Consider the following 17,542-nt stretch of genomic DNA (forward strand, 5'->3'; position numbering starts at 1 on the left):
AATAGTGTTTATCGTTTGAATACATGTATAAGCAGAATAATCTTTGAAATTGCTACATGTGTCGGTAGGGGCTAGTTGTTACCGTGACTTGGGGCACGTTGGTACCGTAAAAACTTGCCCCGCCGCAAATAGATCTGTGAAGATAGCACCCCCAAATTCGATTTTTGGAAAAACTCAACGGCATTCGTTTGTCCATCGTTTGCCCACGTTTGCCCATCAAAAATTTTCGTTTGACCACCCTTCAAAAGAAAATTATGGCAAAAAAAAATTTTCATCAGCACCCCCATGAAAACATTTTAATGACTTGTCGGTGGGAAATGATTGTCCTTCGTTTGCCCACGTTTGCCCATAAAAAATTTTTTTTTGCCCACCCTCCAAAAAAAGTTATGAACAAAATAAAAAAATTGTCTTCATCACCCACGATAAATGCATTTCAATTTTTTAAAAGAAGGATACTAATATACCCGACCTGGCCACGTTTGCCCACTCTCAGATTTCATTTGCCCACCCTCCAGAATTTAAATAAAAAATAAAAACCTCGAAAAGAAGGGTACAGGTGAAGCGATCGCGTTAAAGTTCGATTTTTCTAGAAAATATTATCAAAATCGTTCTTTCAACGATGCAGTCCGTTAGTTTAGATGTAGAAGAGATTTGCCCATGCATTAATTTCGTATGCCCACCCTCCAGAATCGAATTATTAATAAAGATAGCCAAGAAGTGCGGTGCCCGTTGAAGCGATCGCGTTAAAGTTCGATTTTTCTGGAAAATAATATCAAAATCGTTCTTTCAACGATGCAGTCCGTTAGTTTAGATATAGAAGAGATTTGCCCATGCATTAATTTCGTATGTCCACCCTCCAGAATCGAATTATTAACAAAGATAGCCAAGAAGTGCGTCGTTGGAAAGAATTCGAGAGTGTCGCAGACATCTGTTTACGTTTCGGCAGTGGCACTCGGCGCTGCGCCCCTTTAGTTAGGGTAGCAGCGCTGCGTGTCGTCATCGAACGTGCCGAAACATAAACAGATGTCTGCGACACTCTCGAATTGTTTCCAACGACGCACGAAAATCAGTCGGTCTACAGAGTTCGGGCGCAACTCTTGCGAGATCGTGCGTTCATTTACGGTTTGTGAAGTAACTGTGAGATTATATTAGTTTCCGTTGTGCGATATCATTGCGGTAATTAGTGAAAAATGACTAGAAAACCACTCTGGTATTATTCTGCACATGCTGCAGATGTGTGAAAAGTGTGAAGTATTCGATGAGCGATACAAATTGAAGTGGATAACATGTCACCAATCACCTTTAACCTTTACGGTAAGAACAATCGATTTTGATAATTCATTCGGAAAAAAAACGAACGGAAAGGTATTCGGTTTAACGGGTACCGCACTTCTTGGCTATCTTTATTAATAATTCGATTCTGGAGGGTGGGCATACGAAATTAATGCATGGGCAAATCTCTTCTATGTCTAAACTAACGGACTGCATCGTTGAAAGAACGATTTCGATATTATTTTCCAGAAAAATCGAACTTTAACGCGATCGCTTCAACGGGCACCGCACTTCTTGGCTATCTTTATTAATAATTCGATTCTGGAGGGTGGGCATACGAAATTAATGCATGGGCAAATCTCTTCTATGTCTAAACTAACGGACTGCATCGTTGAAAGAACGATTTTGATATTATTTTCCAGAAAAATCGAACTTTAACGCGATCGCTTCAACGGGCACCGCACTTCTTGGCTATCTTTATTAATAATTCGATTCTGGAGGGTGGGCATACGAAATTAATGCATGGGCAAATCTCTTCTATGTCTAAACTAACGGACTGCATCGTTGAAAGAACGATTTTGATATTATTTTCCAGAAAAATCGAACTTTAACGCGATCGCTTCAACGGGCACCGCACTTCTTGGCTATCTTTATTAATAATTCGATTCTGGAGGGTGGGCATACGAAATTAATGGATGGGCAAATCTCTTCTACATCTAAACTAACGAACTGGACCGTTGAAAGAACGATTTTGATAATATTTTCGAGAATAATCGAACTTTAACGCGATCGCTTCATCTATACCCATTTTTTCGCGGTTTTTATTTTTTATTTAAATTCTGGAGGGTGGGCAAATGAAATCTAAGAGTGAGCAAACGTGGTCAGGTCGGGTAAATTCGTATCCTTCTATTAAAAAATTGAAATGCATTCATGATGGGTGATGAAGACAATTTTTTTATTTTGTTCATAACTCTTTTTTGGAGGGTGGTCAAACGAAAATTTTTGATGGGCAAACGTGGGCAAACGATGGACAAACGAATGCCGTTGAGTTTTTCCAAAAATTCGAATTTGGGGGTGCTATCTTCGCAGACCTGCCGCAAATGTATAAATTGTTTCCGCTGTGCTTTAAGATGCGAACATATGAATGAAAGGCGGAAAGGGACACGACTTCGATCGAAGATATGCGTAAAAATAAATAAAAATTGTCGCTTTTGGTTTTCTTTTAAAGATAATACATTTTTGTTGGTCCGAACCTTCATAAATAACCATTATTAATAAAATTCTGCTTTATTTCATTAGAAAATGAAATATTTCATTAAAAGGCAACTCTTATATCATAGTAACAACTTACCCCAATGCGATAACAACTTGCCCCATATAGGGGTAAGAAGTTCCGCTTCGATCAGCCACAAATAAATTACTTTCTATGGGAAACCTATTACAATATATTAAACACAAGCTTAAAATCAGAAGATATAATAAATTTAACAAGAAATTAGTCAATAGTGAAGAGAATAACTACATTATTTTTCAGTCATTTTTTATGTTTTATCGAAATCGGAACTTTTAGCCCCGGCCTCCCCTACATATTATTATATAGGATTCACCAAGAGGAGACATTTTTCCTAAATTCTCATGCAGACACCCTGAAAAGTATTAAATCAGACGAATGTCAATTCAGTCATGAATTTTACAGTAGCCTAATGATTTAGCAGAATTTCCCACTCTTCGGGGCGGCTTCGCATTCTTTCAGCTGTCGCCAGTGTCAACGCGACGAAGCTGAATGAATTTGCACGGTAATAAGGAAAGCAATCTCTTCGTCACTTCGTCTGACGTTTCCATCCCCCTTAGCCCCCATTAATTTCCTGCCATTATCGTGTCGAACGGCGCCTTATCCAGCCGGTTCGCCAACAATTCAACGGATGTTAGGGTGACGCTTTGTTATCGTCTGATTTCCCGCGATCATCGTTTTTTAGGCTCACTTTTAACCCTTAGTATCATAGCGTAACACCCGTGTTACACGAATTGAAAGAATTGTGCGCGCCATTTGGGAACTTTAAGGGTTACTTTACTATTACCATGTGTAACAAGTGTTACGCTAGTGTTACATACATTATTATGTTCGACATCAAATATATTCAAAAAGGAAAATCGAAATAATTGAGAGAAAAAATTAGCATTCACCTTGTACTTTCAATGGGCCTGGGCACAGAATCGTAATCAACAATACCAGACAGTGTATATCACAGTAGAATTTCTACGAATGTATTTCTGACCTAAGGACAGTTGTTACATATGACAATAGTAAAGTTATGCTTTAAAGTTCATGAAAAAGTTCCCAAATGGCGCGCACAATTCTTTCAATTCGTTTAACACCGGTGTTACGCTATGATACTATGGGTTAAAGTTAATTGCAGATTCTTCCGCCGATAGCAACGTGCACATTGTAAGTTACTGGGATCAATTACGGGCCTGTATGGTCTTCATATTTTTCATTGTAACTGGTAACGTTTCAGAGTCTTTTGTCTCGTTACGTAGGTCATCTTAATTATTAGTATTTATTATGTATAAAAGAAACTTAGCATTAATTTCGTCTGAGGTCTACGAATTATAGAAATAGTATTAACAAGGGAGCGTTGTGCATGAATGTTACATTCATCTTCGGTCGTTCTTATACGGCAACGCTCCTTTGACGGCGTTCCGCAGTGAGATGGGTGACCGCTTTTCTGAGCGGTTGCGCCCAGCGCCACGCGGTCCCCCCTCTCCTTCTTCTCTCTCTCTCCCTTCCTCTTTCTTCTTTCTCCATCGGCGGGGGTTACCCTCTTTCCCTATCACACACCACCCACCCCCCACCACACATGTGGTAGTTTTCCCGGAGAGTATTGTACTTTCAATATAAAATAATAAATAAAATTACCCTTTGCGGCCACAGACACCGCTTTCCTGCCTATACGAGGAAGGTGGTCGAACGCAAAGGTAGAATAAACTGACAGATTCCACATTAGCGAATTCTCCTAATGAATGAGATTGCTGATACTAGATTTGTCAAACAAATTATTTTTTTTGCACCGTCGCGTCGTGCATCTTTTGCTTTTTTGTATAATGTACGATACATAAGAGTGACACGAGCTTCTTTCTATCGTGCGTGAAAATCGACGAAGAGTCGAAGTTCGATCGTGTGACTTTTACTGCCGCGGAAGCTGGCTCCTCAAATGGGATTCGTGGAAAACGATTTTCTTGAAGCCGACGAGCGGCTTCGCGTGGCCCCGCGACGGCTTGTTGCGGCTGGATTGCATTTAGGGGCTCGCAGAAGCGCGAGGAAGCGTAAGTGCAATCCTAACCGCTGCTAGACGATCGTGGTCGTCGGCTGATGCATCGTGTCACCTCGCCTTAATTGCACGCCCCGCGCAATTGTAAATTGTCCCGTAATTCGGGTCAGCGAAGACGCTTGTTCCTTATTGCAATTAATAATACTGTTAAGTGGGCGGCGTTAGCACGGCCCAGCGCGTTCCTGGAATCGCTCACAACATACCGGATAATTATAGACTATTTCGTATCCGAGGAGCGGGAGAGCAGCCTCTAGGCACCATTTAAACGATCGTATCAAAATAATTGATTCGGCTTCTACGCCTAGAAACCAGCATCGACGATGTACGTAGATAGGTACACACTCGGCGAGAGCTTGGCCGTCTCCTTTTAGCGGATGATCGACCTTAATTTACCGAGCGATCGATGGATCGGGTCAGGGGACAGTTTATACCCGACTTAATATCGCGAGGGCGGAAGCTTTGCGTCGCGCGCTCGATAGACCGGAAGTACTTTGACCATTGAACTGAAGCGTAACGCAGCCTTTCCCTACGTCCATGCGCCTTATTCGCCCAAGCAACGCTACCGAGGCCTACGAAGTGGAGCGTAATTCGTGGTACATGGGTGTAGATAGTGATTCTTCGTGGAAAAATACGTGGAATATGTGGTATAAAGTTTTGCAGTACGGGCTCGCTCTGTTCTCCGAATACGTCGGTGGGCTTTGAAAATTCGGAGAGCACACGTGCAACCGCCTGACGCAACACAGATTCATCGTTCTGCTGGCCACTATTTCCATTCATGCTTCTGCTTGCCAATTATTAATCATATCCCACGTCTTCTCGCAATTCACCAATTCTGAGATCACGTTTACTTCGCACACGGATACAATAGCTCTCTGAAGTGTCGATCGATGATTGCTGTCAAGTACACGCGCGTGCAAGGGAGTGCTCCAAGTCGATCTTCTGAGAAACTTTATCATTTTCGACTGACTTTTAAACAAAGAATAGGCGCCCCCATCGACGCGCAGGCTTGCACATCCGCGACGCGATATTTAAAACAGTTGTTTCCCGTTGATGCGAGCGCAATTACACCGGCGCGGGGCAGAGCCGCATTTGGCGATGGACACGCTGGAGAAGACTCGTTCACTGGGCCAGTGCCAATAAACGCATCTCTCTTGGCCGTAGCTTCCGCTACCTTTCGGCGCAGACGCGTGTTACTCAAGCAGCGATCGAGCGTAAAGGATGAGAGAGCACGACGAGTCGGCAAACCGTAGAACATAATGCCGTTTCCGTTCTATTTTCGAGGGAACTTTTTGAATCCGAATTTCAGCGTGTTCCCCCTCCGCCGTCTAACGACGCTCGTAAAAGATCGAGAGTAGCCCCCTTTGTTTCCTAACGAGACGGGAAAAAATCCGCTTCTCCCTTTCGCGAGGGAGAGAAGGAGAGAGCTGGCCGGCCCTCGAGCGAAGCAAAGTGTTTCTCATATTTCAGTCGTTCGTTGTGACAGCGGCTAGACGGGGCTGAAACCGTCGGTAGATTCGCGAGTCGGTTTAAATTAGGGAGTCTAGACGCCTCGGAAATACCACGTGGTTCGCGTCACACACCATCCGAGCGACATCCCAGTTCGAATATTCGCGCCTCGCTGCCATCCGTCGACGGTGCGGTCCGTCCATCGGCGGAGGATCGCTCGAGAAGACAGGCAGATCCCTTTGTAGCGCGCGTGGAGCTCGTTCGCATTCGACCAGACGTTTTACCGCAATTCTTCCCCGAAGCTCCGTTTCCAAGCTGGCTGCTCGCTTTCAGCGGAATTCGAGCGTTAAACGGTGATTTTCTGTGTAGCATTAATTGCGCCACGGAATCGTATTAGTAAAGCAACGAATGTGTCTGTTTTGTAAAGGAAATGAGGTCTCGAGGTAGCTAATGTTCTTCAAAGTCGCTTTATTCTGCGTAAAGCTGGAACTAGAGGCCCGAAGGCTAGGAAATCGCTGTTTCTCTAATAGTTTCCTTGAAACCGTAATTAACCATTCGCATCGGAATGTCATTAACGTGTAATTAGGCCCGCGGCTCGTCCCGATTGCACGAAAACTATTGAATTTTCTTTCGTTGAGTGCTGTACTTAACTTCAACGATGTATGTATTAGGATGCGTGATTAAAATGCTCCTCCTTGGTGATCTTTGGATCCGCCGAGTAATTAAACGCTTTCAAAGAGAACAAGGTTTACGAACGTGCGTGTAGCGGCAAGAAAAACCAACGAAGCGCTTAATAAGCTATCATTCCCAGAGGTATTCCACCGCGATGCATATTCGCGTGACTGTTGCCCGCAGTTATCATCGCACGCGTTCAAAGTCGATCGCGAGCGCGCCTCGTGGTTGACATTTTTGGATTGTAATACGCCGCGAGGACTGCATTCCGTCGGCATCTATAATTTTCTGCAATTGAGGCAACAAAAGAACGGGCAGGGAAGCATGTGGAGCGCGGCGGCAACGATAAGCCGCAAGAATGCACTTGCGCATTGCACTTGACGACTGTCACGCGTCTGGTTCTGTAACCGACGTTATTAATCGCATGCGTGTTGGATAGCATAATCAGAATTTAAGAACATTCCCCTCGATACTATCTGAAAAGAACCTAAGGCGTTTGAAACATTCGACACTTCGCGCCACGCCATAAACCAAAAAGGCAATGACCCCGGGCGTCGATCACTTTTGCTTCGCCCGCACAATGCAATTATGCGCGATGATAAGATTAGTAGATTCTCTGCAGAGGGAATAGAGACAGAATTTATTGGACCGTGTATTCCAGTCGCAGCCAATCGCTCCCCGTCGACGCTTCGTTCGGGACCCCTGGGTAAATTCATTAATGAAAAATTACGACGAACGCGGTATAGGAGCGGTTCACTTTCCCCCATTCGGCCGGTCCCGCCGTGTTGTCTCGTGGTCGATGATATCCGACGGCGGCGCTTGGCGGCGTTGCGGTCGCATGGCCGCCCTCAGTGTTCGCGAGCCTCGCTCGGTGTGTGTTTCGTGGCGCGGTGGTCGTCAGTCGTTGCCAGTTTTCACCTCTTTGCACCGTTTGTTTTTGTACGCGTCCGACTCTGGCCCGCGATAGCAATCAATTCCGTCGCGAATCCGTCCGTTGCGTACCGCGTACCGCCGCGTTAACCACGCGACAGTGTTCGTCACCGTGCACGTACTCCGCATCCATCGCGGGACGGTCGCGTTTGTGCCTGCGAGCCGTGCAGAAACCGAGTATACATCGTGTGTGTCAACTCTCCGGTGTGCGTGCTCAGCCGTCGACGTCGGCGTCGTCGTGGTCGTTTCCCGTGCTAAGTTCGGAGTTTTGGTGGCATCGTTTCCGTGCCTTTTTCCACGGTGTGCCCGCAGTCTCTCTCTCTCTCTCTGTCTCTCTCTTCCTCCGTCCCGTGTCTCTGTGCGTGGTACGGCGGCTAGTATGTGCTTCTGTTTGTAATCGTTGCGTCCTTTCTCTCCGTCTCGCTCTCCTCTCACCTGCGGCCAGAAGGCACACAGGTGTCCCCGCGAAGGAGTGGCGTCGCCTGCCGTGAATCGTCGCCGCTGTGATACTACGACGTCCAGGAGCACCTTCCACAGAGTGGCTCCTTTTTTTCGAATCCTGCCCGAAGCAGGCCACATCCGTCGCCCTGAAATCGTCAAGTACGTTTCGCACCGTCTCTTTAAATATGCCCCTGCTCGGCCACGAAATGCGTCTCGCCGGTCCGTGGGCCACCATGCTGCGTCTCGGTATTCGGGACGCGTTCCCTTGTAATCGCGATGAAACCGAATGCCTTTTCGCGTGCCCTGTAAACTCTCGCCCTAGCGATACGCGTTAAACGCGATTCTTACGTGTCGGATGTTCGAGGTTACTCGAACCTGACCGCTTTTGCGAGCAGACCACGCGTTTCAATTGCATTTTTACGTGATCCAAAGCTACCTATTGCTCGTAATCCGCGATATTCTTCTTTGGGGTCGAAGGAATGTCCTTGTCACGACGTCGGAGTCGCGCCCGCGTCCCCGAACGAAATGCAGGTTAGGTTACGAACGTTCGGAACAGCATCGTTGGTATTACGCGCCCTATAACCTCACTTCTGTTTGTCGCGATTCTGACACTTCGGTGCACCGTGTTTATCAATTTCCGTATAGATTGCTAAGAGAGATAAATGTATCCTCGTTATTATTATTAGGTTGATGCACGTGGAACGCTCCGTTCTTCGAATATACTGTTACAGTTGCATGTGTCGTTTTCTTAGGACTTTTGGGAATTTAATCGAAGTGTTTCTTAACTATGCTCTACACTTTTCTGAATTAACTTTGTTAATTGTGTTTAAAGAGTTTTCGTTTTGGAGCAATTTGAGTATATCGTCAATGATAACAGTGATGCTCAAGAAGGTTAGGTTGGTTTATTATTCTACTTGGATAAGAACCAAAAATATCTGACTAATTTTTTAAATACTGTTTTTACACATTCTTTATTTTGGAGAAAGCAGTGGTGAATAAGAAATATAAGGTACGATTGGATAAAATTTCATATTCCAGTTCACTAAGTTTTCCCATCGTCATCCTTGATGCATGAGGTCTTCAGCTATTATGCAACAAGACCGGTTTCTCCCTATCCCTCCATCGAGGTTGATCTTCTGCTGACTAAATGCATCCCTTCAATTTGTTTCTAATATATTTCAATTATGATTGCTTTATAGCTCATTATTTACCGCAATCTCTTCATTGCAAGTCCCACATAGGTACAACCATCAACTGAAATTCTACTTCTTTTAAATTCATTTGAAATCTTGGAGCGCACTTATACATCTTCGGTTTGACGATGTTTGCCAAGTGACTAGCGATCATAGAATCAGTGAGATTCCCTTGAGAAGCCATCTTTCGTTTACTTTGACGTCGATCGGTTGCAACAGTCTTTCGAAATTTCGTCACTTGCAATTTTCTCTGGTCCTCTTGGCTCAATTTCTACCAACGTATATGCAGTCAGTTACAACGCAATACTCCTGAAACGTTACATATATTTTCCCCACTTCAAATCCATAAATCAGCCCGTCAAACATTTTAACAATCTGAGAAATCCATAGGCGACTTAACCGACTCCTTCCTCTTCGGTATGATGTACAGTGTCCCTAAAACTCCCGCAAGCTCGAATAAAGGAAACAATTTCCTCTACATCATTCGTTCGATTAACTACACATTTCCATCGGCGTCGTTTCGCGTCACTCTCTCAATCTTACCTGGAGATTCCGACTGCAGGCAAGAACGACACTCCGCGTGCACCAAGCTAATATGAAGGTAGCCTAGGCGCGACCACCGCGACCAATTTAAGCATGGTTTCCCAAACAGATCGGAAAGCTGCGTATCCGGGACGCGGGCTGCGGCTCCAATTAAGCAGTTTGTAATTAGGGGGGCGGTGGACCGCGACTCTGCGAGAGACATTTCGCCGGACAGGGGCACATAATCGTCGGCGGGTTCTCCCGAACGACACAATGCATGCCATTCACGGCTGTCGGCCAGTGCCCATTAGCACTTAACGTTACCTCGTTCCAATTGCATACAGGATGATTCCCCAGGAGAGGCTCGCTGGTGTCGCGAAAGAAAAACGCGCGGGAGAATCGCGATATGGTTGCATTGCGAACGACCGCCAGACGATCCGCGACCGGAGCCACCTTCTTCAGCACGCTGTCCTCGGTGCATCGCACAGTGCCATAACGTCCAGGCGCCGGACCTGCGAATAAGAGATTCTCCCGCTGGAACGTGCCAACGTAACTCTCCGGCGACTCAAGGTCTCCCACGTGTCCGCTGAAGTCTGCAAATAATCCGTCGATGTGATAACGAGAATCGTCCGCCACGCTAAATATCCTGCCATCTTAGAGCCGTAACTTTTTGTACGACGAAGTAGAGTATCTTCCGGTAGACATTTAGACAATAACGAAGCCTGAGCCCGCGGTCCACGTCCAAGTCCCAGGATCGCTGGCGCAGGAGTATCATCGGTGCCGCCGAGCATTATTATTCCAAGGATCGCGAGGAGGGCCTGCGATTAGCAGCGTGCGCGTGGCGTCCACCGCTGCGGGCAGCGAGCAGGGGTATCCGTAAGTTTCCTGGACGAGCCAGAACGTATTAAACGCCGAGCCGTGGAGCTGCCGCGAAGTAACAAGCGACGCGAGCCGACCTCTCGACCGGGCAGCCGTCAGGATGTTTCAGCTGGCCAGCACCCGGTAGCTTCCTTGCCGGGCCTGGTCGCGATCCTCAGCCCCTGGAGGAGGAAGAAGCGCGGCCGTTTCAAGGATCCCCCGTCGACGATGTCCATACGCGTCAGCGGCGTCTACCTGGTGCCTAGTCCGGGCTCCAACGAGACCAGCAACGAGAAGGGCAACAATCTGTCCGCGGAGAACAACCTCCACCAGCAGCACCATCACCACCATCACCATCACCACACCGCCAAGACGGTGACCATCGTGGCGGGGCCTCAGAGGAGCAACAGCCTGGACTACCTGAACTTCGAGGAGAAACGACAGATCATCGCGTCCTCGTTGTCCCTCAGCGATTTCCTGGCGCACGGGCCGGCCGCTGCGGCTGCTGCCGCCAAGGAAGTCGCGGCTAACACTGTCATAGGTGAGTCCAACGAATATTCTGTCCCCCGGACACCCAACCAGGCTGGGTATGTTAGGAATTGCGCTATTCTCAATCATTTAGCTAAGAACGCGGAGAATTTGATACGCGAAGTACGACTGTATATATCTTAGGCGTTCTTTATGAACGAGTTCGTATAATCCTTTCAACCTTCATTTTGGTCATCCACCGAAAAATCAGATGGTTCGACCGCTAGCCTCCGCTGGCCGCGAGTTTCGCCTACCACGACGATAATCGATAGCAATTGCAGTCCATTATCAGCGTATCACAGCTCACGAGTTGCAGCTGCGCGCGATTACCGTTCGCTACGTGAATCTCGTAGCTCGACGCAAACCGTGGGGGGGCTTTAAAATGGGGAGAGAGGCAGGAAGAGAACGATAGAATCTACGTTTAGTTCGATTATGAGTCAGGGAGCCCACAGAGAGAGGGAGAGAGAGAGGCGGAGAAATGGAGGAAGAGATAGTAGACTTCGAAGGCTTGTAAACAGACCCCGCGAGTGCAGTGCACTGACTACCTACACGTGGTTTTTCTCCCCATTCTTTCTTGTCCTCTTCCGTTTACTTGCTCCGACCGGCGCTATCTTGCGAGGTCGTCGGTCTGTGCACGAGGAAGGGACAAAAGGGCGACGGGACAGGGGCGAGGAGCGAGGGAAAAGAGACTCTCTCGGCGTTTTTTCTTTCCCGGCCCTTTTGAGCAGGAACGGTTCGCGCGAAGGGAGCTTTGTTATCGCTCTCCCACGAAAAGTCCGCCGCATTGTCGCGGTCGCCTTTTTGTTTCTGACGAACGCCCGAGGAGCTCTGATTGATCGTTAGACCTTGTTGGCGTCTTTGATCGCGCGTGGTTGGTTAAACTTCTGCACCGTGATCGGAGTGGCATCATTCAATGACATGCAGCGTCAACTAGATTCGGTAGATGGTGGGAGGAAATTGAAGGCTCTAGTAAGTTGCACTGCGTAACTGAATTCCTAGTTGTCTATTTCTCACCACTGAGCAACCACTCGGCGTTAGATCATTGCCGAATAAGTTCCTACAATTGCTTTTAGAGGAAAGCTTAATTCCTTCGACGTATTCCTCTGGAACAGCTCGAACTTTGATAACTCCAGGGCCACACAGAGATTTACTCCGCTACCACGTTATGTATAGCCGTTAGAGTGGCCTCTTAAAGTGCGGTTTCTAGAAACAGCCCGCCCTTGTTCCGAAAAGCCTCGTGGAAAGGCTCCAGAGGCCAGGCTCAACAAATGATTCACTGTTTCCGTCACTCTCGCGTTTCCTCGTTTCACGAATCTCGGCCGGGGCCTCTTGTTATCCGCCCTCCGGCTGGTCCTGATATTTTCCATGCGCTGTTTGGTCATGCAACACGTGTTACTTTCGAAGTAACCGGCGCGGTGGACGCGGCGGATCGCGCTCGGGGCACGTACGTATCTCTACGTGTTTCGCAGTGCGTTGCTGCTGGTCCGTGTAAATCTAGGCAGCTCGCTGCCACACGTGCATCGCGGACGCGATGCAACAGCATACGCGTCGCGAGACAAATTTACATGCAGAACGGCCGGACTTTAATAGTACGCCGCGCCGTGGAAATCTTGTTCAAACACTGTCTTCCGTGGCGCAACTCAAGCATAATTGCCTCTGCGCTTCTTCGCGGATGAGCTCGCGTTTAATTCTCGCGGTGGCCGCAGCTGGTCGAACTTTAATCGCGGCTCCGGTTCAGAACCTTGATCTAGATGTTCGGGAAACTAATCTTATTTCGGGTGTTATCGAATTCCTATTTATTTTGATGATTCATCTACCTCTGGCCCTTTTCTCTGTAGCAAACATCCGTGGTGATTGCTCCAATCGCTTCGCTATCAGCGATTAAAAACGCCTGCCTCCCTGATACAATGCCCGACGGACGCAAAATTTATCAAAACTCAATTCCCCGACGTAATTGAGACGTAAATACCACCGCGATAACGCCTGAATCGATGGTATCCGATCTCTTGAAAGCCGCAATGAAAGGCACTCGATTCCCACTCGGTGAGCAGGAAATATACTAGCCTTTCGATTCCCCGTGTTTGTGCGCTCATTAGTCGATATAATCGATACCGATCGATCGTCTTGATCCCACAAATCCAAACAGGGCTTTGAGGCTTGAATGCTTCAGCTCCACAAGAGTACGTGTCGCAAGTTACGTCTTACTTTTGGAGCAACTTAGAAATTCCTCTTCCGTCGTAGAAAATCTGTACTTGTCCACGCAACGGATGTCTCTGTGGAACATCCTCTCTCCATTTTGCAAAGAACGTCGAGGTGGATTCTTCCGAGGAAAGCCCGGCTGTTCCCCTCGCAAGAACAGTAGCCGCGCCTTTGCTGCGTTGCCGTTTAATCATTCGCGTCTGGCTGGATGATCAATCATCCACGGGCGACTACTATGCGCGATTCGTCATTAGTCGCTTGATAATCGACGCCGGTCAGGGAATTGTGCAACAGATGTGCGCAGAAACGGACGTCTTACAGAGCCAGCTCCGCGAGCAATTCCATTTCTTTCGGTGGGTGTTACAGGTGCGAACAAACTGTTTTCTGTTCACGATTAGACGGACGAGGTATTAACTATCCTACCAACAGCGATTACTCACATATAACGAGCGATTTCCTTCGTTTCTTCTCAATCCTCATTACCAACCGTTACAGTTGATCGATGCACAGTTATCTTTACGCAAATTCCAAGACAATTGCGTTACCTCGTTGCATAATCCTGCTGGTCTGAATCATTATAGAGTACGTTGAAATACGTATCGCATAGGTGTCGCCCCTTTCCTCTCTATCCTCCTTCAACCAGCTTATCTCTGCTCCCAGCTACCTCAAACAGTCCCTCGCTTTCTCGCCCACGCTCCTACGACGTTCTTTCCAAAATCCTTCCGCGATTCTCGCGCGTACATGCCCTTGGATTCCTCCACTTGGTGTTCGACTATCGCGAGCTAACTCGGCGCGACAGCACCGATGCTGAAAGTCAGCCGGCACGGTGACGTAGCCGAGGCTCGACAATGCTGCGGGCTGTTAGGTCAGCGGCAAATGCATAATTGCGCAATGTTTAATAGTGAACTGCAGGAAACGATAAAACTCGACGCCAGTTGAAGGAGTAATGGGTGCAGAATGCAGACATAGCGTGGCAACAGCGCGCGGAAATCATTCATTGAGCAGAAAGCCAGCCGTCGGCTTGTCGGCTGTTGCTGCTGCTATTGCTCTTGCCGTGGAGGAACTTTCGTCGAGGGTTCCTCGCCGTGATAGGGCGGGGAACGTGGGGGAGAGGGGGCCGGTGTAATTCGACGTCTGGGATGCTTCTTCGTGGTCCTCGAGCCGAGCGCAGTTAATAGGATCGTTCGTCGTTTCGTGGATTCGTATTGCTCCTCGGTGCTGTCTGACCCGATCTCGTTAAACGAGACTTACATCGACTCGGGCCAGATTTCGATTTATCGGTCTGGGCCGCGGTCAACTACGGCCGTGCCGTGGAAGCCACGGTCGCGAGCTGATTTACGCGACGGAGGCGCTCGCGAGAATTAACGCTTGCGACTGAAACGCGCAGGGTTTATAGGGCTGGTCGTGCGAAGAGTCGCGTTTTCGTGAATGTAGGGGTGTCTGCGATAACAAGGAGGTATTGTCCAGGGGCACGTATGAACAGGAGTCGTGATTCTCGTGGCGTTGATGCATTGGAAGAGGGTGTTATCATCGTGAAGCTTATACCCCCTTCCATACACTTTTCGATTCATCTTTCTAGATTTCAAAATGTCCAGCTCTTCATCCTTTTAATGTAGCATTGATTAAGTCCTTAACAAATAGTTAGAACTAAGATGCTTCATAGACGCTTCAGGTCAGGGAAATTTTGAGAACTTCATTTGAAACGCCCTGTAGAGAAAGTAGGCCATCGAAATTGGCTTAGAAAAGCTGCGTGCAGTGATATGCCTTCCCTTTCGCTAAGGTACCCAGCGGAAAGGGACGAGTATTTTGGGCTAGGCTATTTAGCCTGCTACCCTTCGTAAACCCACGGAATTGATCCTAATGCTTACTTTCCATCGTGCACCGCTCGGCCTTGAACTTGATACCTATACCTACCTGGACTTTATTGCCGTTGCTCGGAGCAGACGAGGAAACGTCACAGTCCGTGTAATCGCTCCTGACGTCAGCCGATCGCGAGGACACCGAGGAAAAATATTTTAATACGCTTATTGATAGTCGATCTTGCTTGTATCAAGGATTTATTGATACGCCGCGGCACAAAGTAATTACAAACGATCCTGTATGGGATAACCAATACTTTGGTATTTATAACGCGCGGATTATAGATTACAGCCACGGACTGTAATATTCATACGAAGATTATAACACTCCGCGACGTAGGCATTCAGTAAATAGTTCCACTATTACCCACCGTGTCTGCTGTGCCTGTTTTTTTCCTGATGCGCGGTTCATCCTTCACGGCCGAGATGCTATAATTATCCTGAGCGGCGCATTAATGCAAAATATACTTCATTAGCCTCGTAATCACGGCGCAGATCTGACCTTACCTGTGCAAAATTATCAAGTCTCCTCTTCGATACATAATCAGCGTCCGAACAAGATATCCGACACGGTGCTTTTGCAGTAATGACAAGGAATCAGACGGCACACGAATAACCGTCGTGACTTTAACAATTTTGCGATTTCCTCCCATTCTGCCGATCATTCGGCATTGCTCTGTATTTAATCACGAGGCATTCGTAAGCCAGCCGCGTTCATGGACGCCACACGTGTAAAACGCAGAAACCATAAAACGTAACAGATAACGCGCGCATCCTAGTTGCACACCAATTCGCAGATCCACGCGGGAGCCTGGTACCTTCGTGCGGGGAGGTCTTTAAACGCGACATGAAGGGGCACTTGCGCCGAAATGAAAGAGCCAGAAGTTTCTTCCTCGGACGGAGTAACAGTATAATTTCCCCGGAGAAAAGATAAGGCAGATGAGCCTGGAGAAACTTAATTCTCTGGCCCGAGCCACGTATGAATCCGTGGGCGCGTAATTACTCGCCCTGGCGAGCAAGGGAATCCTCTTGTTCAGAAGGTACTGGATATTTGCTCACGAAAACGCAGCTTCCCAACGAGTGCATGGAAATTCGCGGGAACTTGCCGCCTCGTAATCCGTGAACCGAACCTTCGAGTCACGAATAATCCTTGTGTTCCTTTTTTATCCGGCGAAGAGCTTCTCGGGCTGAACGTGAACTCGGCACAATGATGGGAACCGAGGTAGGCAGAGAAATTTCATGGAAAATGTATACTTTCATTCCGTGCCACTTCCCGATAGATCGTAACATCTGCGAACCTACATTGTTCTGCGTCTTCGGTAACCACTTTTGTCTGGAGAATCGCCTTGTGACTCGTTGGCTGCGATCGGAGACTAATTAAGGCACTCGCGTAATCCTTGCTCTTGCGTAACGTGGTAAACAGGCACGACGAATTGGCTGTTGTTTTCTGGGGAACTTGTGGCTTCAGCCGAGCAGCGTTACGTATCGATCTATCGAGTATTTTCAGTGTTTCAGGAGCGTCTTCTTTGATTAATTTTCATGCGGAGCTTTGCTAGAATAATTCCGGATGTAGCCTCTTGGATTTTCAGAGGAAATTAACCTCTAGCTCCAATTTCCCACAGAATATCTGAGCTTGGATAAGTTGTATTAGCATCTTTCGATGTTCATGGATGTTTGGTGTTCTTCTTCAGATTTCCTTCAAAATATTTTAGCACTTCATTAGCGCCACAGTATTTTAAGCTCAACTCCTCATCGTCTATCCTCATCCACGCAGAAATATCGTTTCTCAGCCTCTGTTCCTCGAACAGGTGAGTCATTCCGTAATCGAGGACACAATCGGCCCTCCCTCCAGCCTCCTTTCTTCCTGGTCCCGCGTGAAAGATGGCCCTCCGTGTAGGCACGAGCCCCTGGAAGGGCTGGAGCCAAGAAACGCGGCTCATAGAAGATTCATAGTTTAATTTCGCGGGCTTGTGTGCCCTGGGAAAGCCGGCCTATGGAGGAAAAGCGTCCCTTGGTCTCCTATTTCCAGACGCGAGATCTGCGATCGTGGCTTTTTCACGTCGCCGCGGGCTTCCTTTAAGTCTGACGACTTGTACCGACTTTGGAAAGAAGGGCCACCCTCGCGATCGCGAAACACTTCGCCCCCTCGAGCGATTTCCTCGTGAAAAGAATCTACTGGGGCAGCTGACCGCTCCCAGTCGACGTCCCCGACTCGAGCATTCACGAATTCGCGGGGTCGGCACGTGAAATACCGCGGCACGTCCGCGTGAGGCATGCAGAAAGAAATTACGGG

General features: G+C 47.7%; 1 protein-coding gene across 16 annotated transcripts in view; it reads left to right on the forward strand.

The window, feature by feature from the left end:
• LOC143372619 (phosphatase and actin regulator 2) overlaps positions 1 to 17,542 on the forward strand; it is a 222,010-nt gene that overhangs the window by 34,223 nt on the left and 170,245 nt on the right. For 13 of the 16 annotated variants that reach the window (XM_076818997.1, XM_076819002.1, XM_076819003.1 and 10 more), the window contains exon 1: positions 10,892 to 11,204. The exons of the other annotated variants lie outside the window; for them this stretch is intronic. In XM_076818997.1, coding sequence (XP_076675112.1) covers positions 10,892 to 11,204 — 313 coding nt within the window. Of the gene's footprint in view, positions 1 to 10,891; positions 11,205 to 17,542 lie in introns of those variants that run through there. 16 annotated transcript variants of the gene reach the window in all.

This window comes from Andrena cerasifolii, chromosome 8 (assembly GCF_050908995.1).
Source record: "Andrena cerasifolii isolate SP2316 chromosome 8, iyAndCera1_principal, whole genome shotgun sequence".
In the NCBI taxonomy this organism is placed as follows: Eukaryota; Metazoa; Arthropoda; class Insecta; order Hymenoptera; family Andrenidae; genus Andrena; species Andrena cerasifolii.